Genomic DNA, 14,567 nt, shown 5'->3' on the forward strand with positions numbered 1-14,567 from the left:
ACGGCGTATTTTCACCGGGTTTAATAAAATGACTTAAACGTCACACTCGTCCGCACACATGGGGATTGAGAGAGAGAAAGCGTACAAGTAAACATTCAACTCTGGTCACAAAAAGAAAGGGAAAATAAAAGAAAGTGTACAGAAGTCGGTAAAGCGGTTACCTCTCCTCCTCAGCCGTCACATCTATCACTCACTCTCTCTCTACACATGTGCAGTTCTCAATGCACCTCGATCTACCGTAAATGCACAGAGTGAGCAGAAGCAGAAACGGTTCTCTGATGGTCATAACGGCAGCCAGAGATGCTCCTCGTGTTCCCCGTGCTCACACTCGGCCTCAGATCTGCCCGACACCAGCGGGTCGTTGCTCTTTAAGCACGCCGTGACCTTATTCCCTCAGTAAGCTCTTCTGTCTGCGTCTCTTCAGGCTATTCTACACTCATATTGTACTGATAATCCGCTCCACTTCTGTCTAATCCACACATCTACGCGGATACAAAACTCAGCCACACATTTCTGGCTCAATTCTGTTTTGCTTTTGTGTCATAACAGCATCACACCCCCTGCAGTGCTTTATGAAGTGCTGGATTTATTATAAAATCAATTCCTGTTTTTTCAGACAATGCCATTGGAGACGGATCCGGTGTTCTACAGACGGCTCATATGGAGCGAGTTTGAGCTTGTGTTGACTGGGTTTACTCACTGACGACGTTAGCCTGGCCGGTGGAGATGGTGTACTGGAGCTCGTATGAAACCACACTGAACTCGTCCTCTGATGTCCAGTGGACTGTGATGGTGTCGTGAGATGCCGTGCAAAGCTCCTCGCGGATGGTGGGAGCGTTCGGAGCTGCGACAAAACAACACATTTCACAAACATTTCAGTCCCAGAGCCAGTGCACTGCAGAAAATGCTTTTCTTACTTAGTATTTCTGTCTGGTTTCCAGTCCAGATATCTACAAAACCTTAAATCAAGATGCATTTCCTAAAGTAGTAAAATGCCATAAAATATTATGTTTTGTTTTCTGGGGTGGAAATCTAGATTGAGTTTTTGCTTAAAAAAAGCAAAATTATCTGCCAATGGGGGTAAGAAAATATTTTTTTCTGACCCCATTGGCAGATAATTTAGCTTTTTTTTTTAAGCAACAACTCACTTTATTCTGATTTATTTCCCCAGAAAACAAGACATAATATTTTATGGCATTTTACTACTTTAGGAAATGCATCTTGATTTAAGGATTTGTAGATATTTGGACTGGAAACAAGACAAAGCATTTTTTGCAGTGTATAACTCAATCTTATGTTAGGTTAGGTCACACATCTCACGTGTGTGTCAGTATTCATGTTGTTCATGTATTATTCACACTGCACGCAGAAGAACAGAAACACACGCTTGACCTGCTGTACATGCATTAACATGTAATATGTGCTCTTCTGTTAAGCACACATTAATAATAGATGCAGAATTAATTTTTAAAGCCTTAATAAAAATGTTTTTCTAAACTTGGGCTATTGTTGTTTACTTTAAATATTTGTTCATTTTAAATGTAATTAAATTTTTTTATTATTTTTATTATTTAAAAAATATCTGCCAAAATGCGGACTGGCATCCGCGAACAGCCGCTGACTGTCTGACGGTGACGCGGTTGTGCTGTTGAGACTCTCACAGCCTCATGAGGAGAAATGGAAACAAATGCTCACACAAAGTTTTGAACGAGTTGTTTGAGTCAAACATTCAATGACTCATTCATAAACAACTGTGTCATACCTGAACGAATCAGCCGTTTGAACGAGTCGTTTGAATAAATGACTCAATGACTCACTCATTACGACGGTCACCTGCCGCCACCTACTGGCGGTTTAGTTTCATGTTTAAAAGTATCATTCATTCCAATATAAACAAATATATACAAATATTTAAAACTATCTCATAACATTATTTAATGCAGTTGTAATTTTTCAGTGTAAATTATTGAATTTGATCGGTAACAGCCATATAGTGTCTTATTATTCTAATTTAATTTATTGATCAAAATTAAGAATTTAAATATATATTGAATATAAGCATTAAAATGATTAGGGAAAATTGCCCTTTATAAAGATTCAAATATCATAAATATACAGATTTAAATATGTCAAAGTTGACCGAACACTGATGAGAATATTGCTTCAGAATAATTATATTTACAACACACAAAAAAATCCTATATTTTTCTGGACAAGCAAGTTTTTACGTGGAGAAGTGAATGACCGATTTACTTATTCGAAGGACAAGCACATGAAAAGGCCTAATGTCGAGCCCTGAGTTATATTTTATATAGGCCAGTATTATGGGTATTTGGCGAGCCTGAGTGTAGTTTTACACATCAGTCTATTCTGTAAAGTTATTGATACTCAGAGTCTGGGAGTTTTGCACATTAATCTGACAATAAATGTGGCACACCCAGTTTTCCTCATGCACACCCAGAGACTGGTTTCTGGCTACGCTAGAGCTCAGACAGCTGGAGCAGTTTCACTTCATTAGCAGGAAATTATCTTCAAACTGTTGCTGCACTGGGACATCAGAAAATAATTACATTTATAATAGAAAAATAAAGATATGATGTTGAAAGAAATTCTTGAATCAGCAAAGTAAAATGCTTTCTGTTAGATGTTGGAATATGCAGGCCCCAGGGAAAAAAGTTCTTGAAGAAGAAACACTGAATTACTTTGAACACGGAGAATCTACTTTTTTTATTATGGTTATTATTTTTTACATGTGTGTATATGTTGATTTGTTATTGTTAGATGTAGTGGAGAGTATATGTGAGTGAATAGATGTTGGTTTATATGTGTTGTATGGTTTTGATATGTCTTAACAAAAAATACAATAAATAAAGTTTAAAAAAAGAAGAAAACAAAGAAAAATAAAGATAGAACCTTACATATATAATAGCTGCATGATTTTACATACAAACCAAGTTCAGCACTGAACTAACCTGTGAGGTAATCCAGACCTTCCAGCATCTTCTTCTCTCTGGAAAAGTCCAGTGCGAACGCGTCAAACGTGTCGTTCAGGTTGATCTCTGGAATCAGAACCTGTGAGGATGCGGTCGCCATTGAGACTCTGTAATTATATAACATGACATGGGTTAAGACAAACTAATTAAAGCCACAATTTGATGCATAAACTTCTTTATTTGCTTGCTCTATTTTTTTCTGCAAAAGTTGTTGCAGCCAAGTGTGTGTATCTGCAGGTCGGAGTAGTGGGCGTGCCGAAAGGTAGAAGGCGTGTCTAACAGTAGTGGGCGTGCCGAAAGGTAGAAGGCGTGTCTAACAGTAGTGGGCGTGCCAAAATGTAGAGGGCGTATCAAAAGGTAGGGGGCGTGTTGAAAGGTAAGGTAGGGGCGTGTCTAACAGTAGGGGGCGTGCCAAAATGTAGAGGGCGTATCAAAAGGTAGGGGGCGTGTTGAAAGGTAAGGTAGGGGCGTGTCTAACAGTAGGGGGCGTGCCAAAATGTAGAGGGCGTATCAAAAGGTAGGGGGCGTGTTGAAAGGTAAGGTAGGGGCGTGTCTAACAGTAGGGCGCGTGCCAAAATGTAGAGGGCGTATCAAAAGGTAGGGGGCGTGTTGAAAGGTAAGGTAGGGGGCATGTCTAACAGTAGGGGGCGTGTTGAAAGGTAAGGTAGGGGGCGTGTCTAACAGTAGGGGGCGTGCTGAAAGGTAAGGTAGGGGGTGTGTCCAACAGTAGGGGGTGTGCTGGAAAGTAAGGTAGGGGGCGTGTCCAACAGTAGCAGGCATGCTGAAAGGTAGGGGGCGTGTCTAACAGTAGTAGGCAGGCTGAAAGGTAGGGGGCGTGTCTAAAAGTAGGGGGCGTGCTGAAATGTAAGGTAGGGGCATGTCTATCAGTAGTGGGCGTGTCAAAAGGTAAGGTAGGGGGTGTGCTGAAATGTAAGGTAGGCGGCGTGTCCAACAGTAGTGGGCGTGCTAAAAGGTAGAGGCGTGTCTAACAGTAGTGGGCGTACCGAAAGGTAGGGGGCGTGTCTAAAAGTTGTGGGTGTGCTGAAATGTAGGAAGGTGTATCAAAAGGAAGGGGGTGTGCCGAACAGTAGTGGGCATATCGAAAGGTAGGGGGCGTGTCCAACAGTAGGGGGCGTGCTGAAATGTAAGGTAGGGGGTGTGTTCAACAGTAGGGGTGTGCTGAAATGTAAGGTAGGGGTGGTCTAACAGAAGGGGGTGTGCTGAAAGATAAGGTAGGGGGCGTGTCCAACAGTAGGGGGCGTGCTGAAATGTAAGGTAGGGGGTGTGTTCAACAGTAGGGGGTGTGCTGAAATGTAAGGTAGGGGTGGTCTAACAGTAGGGGGTGTGCTGAAATGTAAGGTAGGGGTGGTCTAACAGAAGGGGGTGTGCTGAAATGTAAGGTAGGGATGGTCTAACAGTAGGGGGTGTGCTGAAATGTAAGGTAGGGGTGGTCTAACAGTAGGGGGTGTGCTGAAATGTAAGGTAGGGGTGGTCTAACAGTAGGGGGTGTGCTGAAATGTAAGGTAGGGGTGGTCTAACAGTAGGGGGCGTGCTGAAATGTAAGGTAGGGGTGGTCTAACAGAAGGGGGTGTGCTGAAATGTAAGGTAGGGGTGGTCTAACAGTAGGGGGTGTGCTGAAATGTAAGGTAGGGGTGGTCTAACAGTAGGGGGTGTGCTGAAATGTAAGGTAGGGGTGGTCTAACAGTAGGGGGTGTGCTGAAATGTAAGGTAGGGGTGGTCTAACAGTAGGGGGTGTGCTGAAATGTAAGGTAGGGGTGGTCTAACAGTAGGGGGCGTGCTGAAATGTAAGGTAGGGGTGGTCTAACAGAAGGGGGTGTGCTGAAATGTAAGGTAGGGGTGGTCTAACAGTAGGGGGTGTGCTGAAATGTAAGGTAGGGGTGGTCTAACAGTAGGGGGTGTGCTGAAATGTAAGGTAGGGGTGGTCTAACAGTAGGGGGTGTGCTGAAATGTAAGGTAGGGGTGGTCTAACAGTAGGGGGTGTGCTGAAATGTAAGGTAGGGGTGGTCTAACAGTAGGGGGTGTGCTGAAATGTAAGGTAGGGGTGGTCTAACAGTAGGGGGTGTGCTGAAATGTAAGGTAGGGGTGGTCTAACAGAAGGGGGCGTGCTGAAATGTAAGGTAGGGGTGGTCTAACAGAAGGGGGTGTGCTGAAATGTAAGGTAGGGGTGGTCTAACAGAAGGGGGTGTGCTGAAATGTAAGGTAGGGGTGGTCTAACAGAAGGGGGTGTGCTGAAATGTAAGGTAGGGGTGGTCTAACAGAAGGGGGTGTGCTGAAATGTAAGGTAGGGGTGGTCTAACAGAAGGGGGTGTGCTGAAATGTAAGGTAGGGGTGGTCTAACAGAAGGGGGTGTGCTGAAATGTAAGGTAGGGGTGGTCTAACAGTAGGGGGTGTGCTGAAATGTAAGGTAGGGGTGGTCTAACAGTAGGGGGTGTGCTGAAATGTAAGGTAGGGGTGGTCTAACAGTAGGGGGTGTGCTGAAATGTAAGGTAGGGGTGGTCTAACAGAAGGGGGTGTGCTGAAATGTAAGGTAGGGGTGGTCTAACAGAAGGGGGTGTGCTGAAATGTAAGGTAGGGGTGGTCTAACAGAAGGGGGTGTGCTGAAATGTAAGGTAGGGGTGGTCTAACAGAAGGGGGTGTGCTGAAATGTAAGGTAGGGGTGGTCTAACAGAAGGGGGTGTGCTGAAATGTAAGGTAGGGGTGGTCTAACAGAAGGGGGTGTGCTGAAATGTAAGGTAGGGGTGGTCTAACAGTAGGGGGTGTGCTGAAATGTAAGGTAGGGGTGGTCTAACAGTAGGGGGTGTACTGAAATGTAAGGTAGGGGTGGTCTAACAGAAGGGGGTGTGCTGAAATGTAAGGTAGGGGTGGTCTAACAGAAGGGGGCGTGCTGAAATGTAAGGTAGGGGTGGTCTAACAGAAGGGGGTGTGCTGAAATGTAAGGTAGGGGTGGTCTAACAGAAGGGGGTGTGCTGAAATGTAAGGTAGGGGTGGTCTAACAGCAGGGGCGTGCTGAATGTAAGGTAGGGGCGTGTCCAACAATAGGGGGCGTGTCTAACAGCAGGGGCGTGTCATGTTTCGTCACCTCTCTGAGATGCTCTTTGCAGTCTGCAGGAATCGAGCGTGATCCGTCTCTTTCAGAGCTTGATCCGCTTGAGCGATGAGCGAGGACGATCTCTCCACAAACTGCTTACAGTTAGCGATCTGTTGAGCTAGCTTTCTCACCCGAACCACCTACACACACACACACGCTATGAGACTGAAAACAGGCCATTATGATTCAGATACACACACGTGCACACAGACTTTTCTAAACCAGCAAATGATCATCCATTTTGTCATCAAATATAAAAGCATTGTGTAAACATAAATTCAGATGTGAAAACTAAATCTGTAATATCATAAGGCTGAATAATAACCTCTGGCTCTGGCGATACATTAGTGAACTTTGACACTGACACGCAGTGAGGAAGGAAACACAGTTTCCTCTGAGAGAAAATCCCAAAGCCTTTTGTTCTTTCCCATTTAAGAACAACTCAGCATTAAAATCAACATGAAGTGACTTTCGCAAGTAAGATGCTTTATAATGCTTCATTAGGATTTTTACTTTTATTCAGCAAAGATGCGTTGAATTGATCAAAAGTGACAGTAAAAACATTTATAATGATACAAACGATTATATTTCAGAATCAGAAAGGCTTCATTCATATGATCAAAAATACAGTAAAACAGTGAAATATTATTCCAGTGTAAATCATCTGTTGTCTATGTGAATATACAGTAAAGTGTAATTTATTCCTGTGATCAAAGCTGAATGTTCAGCATCATTACTCCAGTCTTCAGTGTCACATGATCCTTCAGAAATCACTCTAATATGAGGATCTGATGATCAAGAAACATTTATGATTATTATCAGTGGAAAACAGTTTATATTTCTGTGGAAAACAAGATACATTTTATTTCTCCGGATTCTGAATAGATTAATGAATCTTTTGTAACATTATAATTGTCATTACTGTCACTTTTGATCGATTGAATGCATCATTTCTTTACAAATGAGATAATTATGTTGACGATCGTACTTTTCCTTCTTTTATTTTGGTCCCGATGATTAGTCTTCTCTGCTGAACGATGTTTATCAGCGTGTCGCACTCTTCCGTCAGCTTGTTCTCCTGATGAGCCGCGTTGTGCTGGAAGCAAAACAAGCAAAACAACGGAAATGATGTCAAATATAACAACATGTTTTGTGCAAACGAACAACTTCCTCCATAGAACAAGGCAAACAGAGTCTCACAGCAGTGAAGAGGGATGCCTGAAGTCAGGCACAATCACAGTCCGATGGGGTTTAATAACACACAATCACAGTGATATGATAACATTCATGACAACGGCTCATCCAATCAGAGAATCAGATTCAAAAACATGTTTTACAGCTTACAAGTGATGAATAACAATAAAAACAGTGGTATTTGTGATAAATAAGTCACATGTTTAAACTCACTTTCCAACAAGAGGAAACTGCCCGACTTCCTTTTCTCATCTGTCTTTATATTTTAAAGTGGACTGCATCCTTCATAAGTCAATATCATATTTTTTGCATTATATTTGTTTACCTCCACATGTTGGCACGTCTGGATCAGCTTCCCCATGAGGTTCTCCAGCTCGCTGTTCCTCTTGATCAAATTGCTGAGGTTGGAATCCAACATTTGCTGAGGAAAAACAACAGCAACATCAGAAAAGAGGCGCTTTGAACGCCAGTCACACTGAAGACAACAAGGGAAAATATAATATCTACCAAACATCCTTCATCCATAACTCAGTGTTTCTGCGGGTCTGTGTGTCGCGCCGGTGCGTGAGTCTGTGGCTCAGAGAAGCCTCGGGCCGAGCGCTGGCTCTTCATGGGGGAGGGAAGAAACCGGCTGACACGGATTGGGAATTTAAAAACTAGATTGAGTCCATTTGATGAGCTTTAACCTCAACACAGATTGTGTTTCTCCTTAATATCCCAGAACACGAATGCAAATGCCTTTGATACAAGATGCTGCAAATATAAAATGCAGAACTGAGAAATAAGCACGATGATCATGTTCTCCAGAGTGATTTTAAAAGGAAAGTCAAAGCTGTTATTCGATTTGAGGGATTTATATTTGAAACTTCATCATTACAAATGTGGAAATATGAATATGTTTCAATACATGCCATCAATAGAAATGACAATAATGTAGATATTAGATCACCATAAATGCTTGTCTATTCGGCGATAGATTTTAACCACATTAAACCTCACCAAAACTGCACATATTTGATCAAAAATACAGTGAAATATTATTCCAGTGTAAATCATCTGTTGTCTATGTGAATATATAGTAAAGTGTAATTTATTCCTGTGATCAAAGCTGAATGTTCAGCATCATTACTCCAGTCTTCAGTGTCACATGATCCTTCAGAAATCACTCTAATTTGATGATCAAGAAACATTTATGATTATTATCAGTGTTGAAAATCATATTTTTGAGGAAATCGTGATACATTATATTTTTTACGATTCCTTGATGAATAGAAAGGTTTTTTTTTTAAAAGCATCATTTATTTGAAAAATAATCTTTTGTAACATTATAAATGTGACACAGAAAAGATACTTTGTCACTTTGTTAAAATCTCAGTTTTGTAAATGATGCTCATTTTCTCCAGCATGAAAAACATATTCCAAAGAGAATCTGGAAGAAGTAAATCTGTCTGGGTAAAGCGTGTCACTAATTTGCTTAATTGTTTAGCGACCCAGAAACAGAGTGGAATATTAAATATTTCTTAATTTATTCTTGAAGAATCTTTAATATGAATAGCATCTGATTCATTGGTCCGGCCAATAAATAAAAAAATGTAAAATATGACATTTGAGATGATGAATTGTGAGGATAGGAAATGAGGTCGCCGGGTTCAAGAGATGACAAGAGAGCGAGGAGAGCGTGTGTAATGTGTGCACACGCTAAAAATAGATGATCAGAGACACGGAAAACACTCTCTCTCAGAGCGATGATTTACTGTATGATATTTCATTTCCTCAGATTATTCGTCTAGGTTTATCTTTGGGATTTTAACCCAAATGGCAAATGTGAAAAACAAACATACTTCATTTTGGGGAAATTGAAACAAGGTTCCTGTGGAACAATCATGAATATTGCAGTCATTTCTTCAATTAGTAAGAGTAGCAATAATGCAAAAATTAAACCAGGTATTAAATTATAGATTTGACATAATCAAGCCTTTTTATTTCACGTTTGTAAGTACGCATGCAGAATTAATCCTAAACGCGGATTCCTGCAATACAAGATTTTGCACTTTACAAAATGACAAGTTGATTCTAATTTGAAATGAGCATCTGCATTATTATCTTGTGTATAATACTTGTATTGCAACTTTATCAAAATAAGCTCTAAATAATTGCATGAAAATGAACATCATCCACAACCCTGATGTTTGCACATGACTAAACCTGTTCATCTGTAGATGTGCAACACACTGTTGGTAATAACACACTCGTAGAAGAAAGGAGAGCATGCATGATTAGCTCTCAGGAGACATTTGCTGAAAACTGCACAACTAACAGTAGCATTACAATTAGTTATCATATATACGTCTCATCTTCATGCTTGCCTCGGGTCATTTTGACCCGGAATTTTTTTTTTTTTTTAAATAATCAAAAAAATGAAGAGTTCATCAGTGGGGTCCAGGACTTTTGTCGCACTTGAACCACGAATACACACAAAAAAAAAACATTTTTTATGGATTCGAGGAGTTTTGTGGTTGAAATTTAAAAAAGTAACACATCCTCCACTCACGGGTCAATTTGACCCCTTAGGAATGAATGGGATGCGAGGAATGCTTCAGTACACACAGAAAAACCTAAAAATGCTCAAAAATCAAACTAAAAATGCTAAAACTTTACCAAATGATGATTTTAAAATGTCTGAATGCTGAAGTAAACTGACTTTAGGACCCAGCAGAACAGCTCATTTACTCCATATGGAGCTATAAGGCCATTCAGAGTCATGAAATATCATCTTATATTATTATTTTTCCACAAGAGGTCAAAGACTCCCAATGTAAGATATTTAGAGCTGAATTTAGAGCTGAGTTATTTTGCATTTAAGTTGAAAGATTGTGAGGAATGTGCTTAAATTACTCTTTATTTATTATTTATTGATCAAATCTAGTAATTTAAAGGTAAATAAAAAAAATTAAAAAATTAAATATCTCCCAAAAAAAACTGCATTAAAAAATATCATCAAAATGAAATAAAATAAGCTTTCTGGGCAAAAAAACAAACAAAAGAGGCTTGGGGTGGTTTTGATCCCGAGGGAAAGATGTGTTCCAGAACGCGAGGGACGGATGAGGGTTAAGAGCATTGAGGAATGAACCGCCATTATAATAGAACGTAGGAAAATCCCACATGGCTCAAATCACTCACAGCAAGTTTTTTAGGCCACAGAACTTCAGCTGCGTTTCAAAGTGCCTCGACCTGAACCAAAATAGAGGCTTTTATCTGTAACTCTGAATCATTCATGCAGAACATGTTCAGGTGTGAAGAAGAGCCGCAGAAAAGAGGAGAAACTGTCGGGCTCCTATTGTTAGCAGGCATTAGAGACGCCTCAACATCGGGTCCTAAAGCACATAACACTGACATTTCAGAGCAAAACTTCATCTCAGATCAGAACTTAATGAGATCTTAAAGAGCAACTTTCCAGTCTTCAGCGTGTAATGTTGCTGTTTATTCTCTATATCAGTGTCAGTGTTTCTGAACTCCTGAAACGAGTTTCTTCCGGGAACGAACACGTCACAATATTCCTCATTATAATAATTCATGCGCAGAATAAAGGGGCGGGGCCTGGTCGAGTTAGTTAGTAGTGTGTTAAACTGGCGGTTATGGTAAGGGGCGGGACATTTCCCAAACACACTTGAAGCGCTCGACCAATCACAACACACTGCTCCAGCCGACCAATCAGAGCACAGTGTGCTTTTCAGAAGGAGGGGCTTCATAGAAACAGGAAGTAAACAGAGCGTTACTGACAGACTGGGAAGAGAGGAGCCGCAACAATGGAGAATATGAGGAGAATAATCAACATTCAAGCAGGAAAACCTGTTCTAGTAGAGCCTGAAAACTACATCAGGACTTTATAAAAGGCATAATATGGCCTCTTTCTGAACGATCTCTTCTATTATGACTTTTGTTTTTGTTATGACTCCATTCTGTCTCCTGATGGAGTTTTGGTTCCTTGCCACTGTTGCCTTGGCTTTCGGCTTGCATAGTTGGGGACATTTAATATTCAACAATATTATTGATCTGCCTTAAGGTGGACGATGACGCAATTTTCTTCTAGAAGCAAACTTTGTTGCATTATTTTCCTGTTATCTCTGTAAAGCTGCTTTGAAACACTCTGTGTTGTAAAAGCGCTATAGAAATAAAGCTGACTTGACTTTTACATGAGACTTTAATTAAGGTCTCTGTTTGCGCTCCATTTAATCTGATTTCTGGGTTTTTAAACTCCACTTGAAGTAGTTCTGAACTCTTGTTCATATATTAGTACAGAGAAGTGCATGTTAAAACTAACACGTCTCGGCTGATATTTCTGCAGAACAAACTCAAAAATCTGCTTAGAAAGCACAGACTGAGTACAAGCATCTGACAACCCAGCTGGAAACTATGAGTGTGTGTGTGTGTGTGTGTGTGTGTGTGTGTGTGTTTGTGTGAGCTTCCACTCATTCCCAAACATCGGGTTTTATCAGGAAGGAACGGGACAAAAGCTGTAGACTCGAACACACTCTCCAACAAGAGGAAAACGCCTGACTTCCCTTTTTCATCCGTTTCCAATTACTTTCCACTCACTGTCTCCCGGTGCGAGTGTGACGGTGCGTGTGCAAATTCACATATATATAAATGTTAGAGTAGATTAGATCAACTTTATTTATTAAGATAATAAAGCAGGATTTAATACAAGCTGTCTTCAGAAATACAGAAATACGATCCTGTGCTCTCCAGAACGCCTGACTCCAGATTTACAGCGTTTATGGTGTCGTTTATAGAGGAGTGTGTGTTCTGGAGTGTGTGTTCTGGAGAGTGTGTTCTGGAGTGTGTGTTCTGTGAGTGTGTTCTGGAGAGTGTGTTCTGGAGAGAGTGTGTTCTGGAGAGTGTGTTCTGAGAGTGTGTGTTCTGGAGAGAGTGTGTTCTGGAGAGTGTGTTCTGGAGAGTGTGTTCTGGAGAGAGTGTGTTCTGGAGAGTGTGTTCTGAGAGTGTGTGTTCTGGAGTGTGTGTTCTGGAGAGTGTGTTCTGGAGAGTGTGTTCTGGAGAGAGTGTGTTCTGGAGAGTGTGTTCTGAGAGTGTGTGTTCTGGAGAGAGTGTGTTCTGGAGAGTGTGTTCTGGAGAGTGTGTTCTGGGAGTGTGTTCTGGAGAGAGTGTGTTCTGGAGTGTGTGTTCTGGAGAGAGTGTGTTCTGGAGAGAGTGTGTTCTGGAGAGTGTGTTCTGAGAGTGTGTGTTCTGGAGAGTGTGTGTTCTGGAGAGTGTGTTCTGTAGAGTGTGTGTTCTGGAGAGTGTGTTCTGGGAGTGTGTTCTGGAGAGTGTGTTCTGGAGAGTGTGTGTTCTGGAGAGTGTGTTCTGGAGAGTGTGTTCTGGAGAGTGTGTGTTCTGGAGAGTGTGTGTTCTGGAGAGTGTGTGTTCTGGGAGTGTGTGTTCTGGAGAGTGTGTGTTCTGGAGAGTGTGTTCTGGAGAGAGTGTGTTCTGGAGAGTGTGTGTTCTGGAGAGTGTGTGTTCTGGAGAGTGTGTGTTCTGGGAGTGTGTTCTGGAGAGTGTGTTCTGAGAGTGTGTGTTCTGGAGAGTGTGTTCTGGAGAGTGTGTGTTCTGGAGAGTGTGTGTTCTGGGAGTGTGTGTTCTGGAGAGTGTGTGTTCTGGGAGTGTGTTCTGGAGAGTGTGTTCTGGAGAGTGTGTGTTCTGGGAGTGTGTTCTGGAGAGTGTGTTCTGGAGAGTGTGTGTTCTGGAGAGTGTGTTCTGGAGAGTGTGTTCTGAGAGTGTGTGTTCTGGAGAGTGTGTTCTGAGAGTGTGTTCAGAGAGTGTGTTCTGGAGAGTGTGTTCTGGAGAGTGTGTGTTCTGGGGAGTGTTTGTTCTGGGAGTGTGTGTTCTGGAGAGTGTGTTCTGGAGAGTGTGTGTTCTGGAGTGTGTGTTCTGGAGAGTGTGTGTTCTGGGAGTGTGTTCTGGAGAGTGTGTTCTGGAGAGTGTGTGTTCTGGAGAGTGTGTTCTGGAGAGTGTGTGTTCTGGGAGTGTGTGTTCTGGGAGTGTGTTCTGGAGTGTGTGTTCTGGGAGTGTGTTCTGAGAGTGTGTGTTCTGGGAGTGTGTTCTGAGAGTGTGTGTTCTGGGAGTGTGTTCTGAGAGTGTGTGTTCTGGGAGTGTGTTCTGAGAGTGTGTGTTCTGGGAGTGTGTTCTGAAAGTGTGTGTTCTGGAGAGTGTGTGTTCTGGGAGTGTGTTCTGGAGAGTGTGTGTTCTGGAGAGTGTGTTCTGGAGAGTGTGTGTTCTGGAGAGTGTGTGTTCTGGAGAGTGTGTTCTGGAGAGTGTGTTCTGGAGAGTGTGTGTTCTGGGAGTGTGTGTTCTGGGAGTGTGTTCTGGAGTGTGTGTTCTGGGAGTGTGTTCTGAGAGTGTGTGTTCTGGGAGTGTGTTCTGAGAGTGTGTGTTCTGGGAGTGTGTTCTGAAAGTGTGTGTTCTGGAGAGTGTGTGTTCTGGGAGTGTGTTCTGGAGAGTGTGTGTTCTGGAGAGTGTGTTCTGGAGAGTGTGTGTTCTGAAGAGTGTGTTCTGGGAGTGTGTTCTGAGAGTGTGTGTTCTGAAGAGTGTGTTCTGGGAGTGTGTTCTGAGAGTGTGTGTTCTGGAGAGTGTGTGTTCTGGAGAGTGTGTTCTGAAGAGTGTGTTCTGGAGAGTGTGTGTTCTGAAGAGTGTGTTCTGGAGAGTGTGTTCTGGAGAGTGTGTTCTGGAGAGTGTGTGTTCTAGAGAGTGTGTGTTCTGAAGAGTGTGTTCTGGGAGTGTGTTCTGAGAGTGTGTGTTCTGGAGAGTGTGTGTTCTGAAGAGTGTGTTCTGGAGAGTGTGTTCTGGAGAGTGTGTTCTGGAGAGTGTGTTCTGAGAGTGTGTTCTGGAGAGTGTGTTCTGAGAGAGTGTGTTCTGGAGAGTGTGTGTTCTGGGAGTGTGTTCTGGAGAGTGTGTGTTCTGGAGAGAGTGTGTTCTGGAGAGAGTGTGTTCTGGAGAGAGTGTGTTCTGGAGAGTGTGTGTTCTGAGAGTGTGTTCTGAGAGTGTGTTCTGGAGAGTGTGTTCTGGAGAGTGTGTTCTGAGAGTGTGTGTTCTGGGAGTGTGTTCTGAGAGTGTGTTCTGGGAGTGTGTTCTGAGAGTGTGTTCTGGAGAGTGTGTGTTCTGGAGAGTGTGTTCTGGAGAGTGTGTTCTGGAGAGTGTGTTCTGGAGAGTGTGTTCTGAGAGTGTGTTCTGAGAGTGTGTTCTGGAGAGAGTGTGTTCTGGAGTGTGTGTTCTGAGAG

At 42.3% G+C, this 14,567-nt stretch overlaps 1 protein-coding gene across 4 annotated transcripts in view; it reads right to left on the reverse strand.

Moving 5' to 3' along the window:
- The window catches only part of mid1 (midline 1), a 72,751-nt gene that overhangs the window by 14,815 nt on the left and 43,369 nt on the right, over positions 1–14,567 (reverse strand). For all 4 annotated transcript variants that reach the window (XR_013822253.1, XR_013822254.1, XM_079880968.1 and 1 more), the window contains exons 3-7: positions 7,622–7,717; positions 7,091–7,198; positions 6,094–6,242; positions 2,973–3,100; positions 701–844 (exon numbers count right to left, since the gene is read on the reverse strand). Coding sequence is in view for 2 of the 4 variants with exons in the window: in XM_079880968.1 (XP_079737094.1) it covers positions 701–844; positions 2,973–3,100; positions 6,094–6,242; positions 7,091–7,198; positions 7,622–7,717 (625 nt within the window). In the remaining 2 variants the exon portion in view is untranslated. The remainder of the gene's footprint in view (positions 1–700; positions 845–2,972; positions 3,101–6,093; positions 6,243–7,090; positions 7,199–7,621; positions 7,718–14,567) is intronic.

Source organism: Squalius cephalus (genome assembly GCF_949319135.1).
Source record: "Squalius cephalus genome assembly, chromosome: 9".
Taxonomy (NCBI): Eukaryota; Metazoa; Chordata; class Actinopteri; order Cypriniformes; family Leuciscidae; genus Squalius; species Squalius cephalus.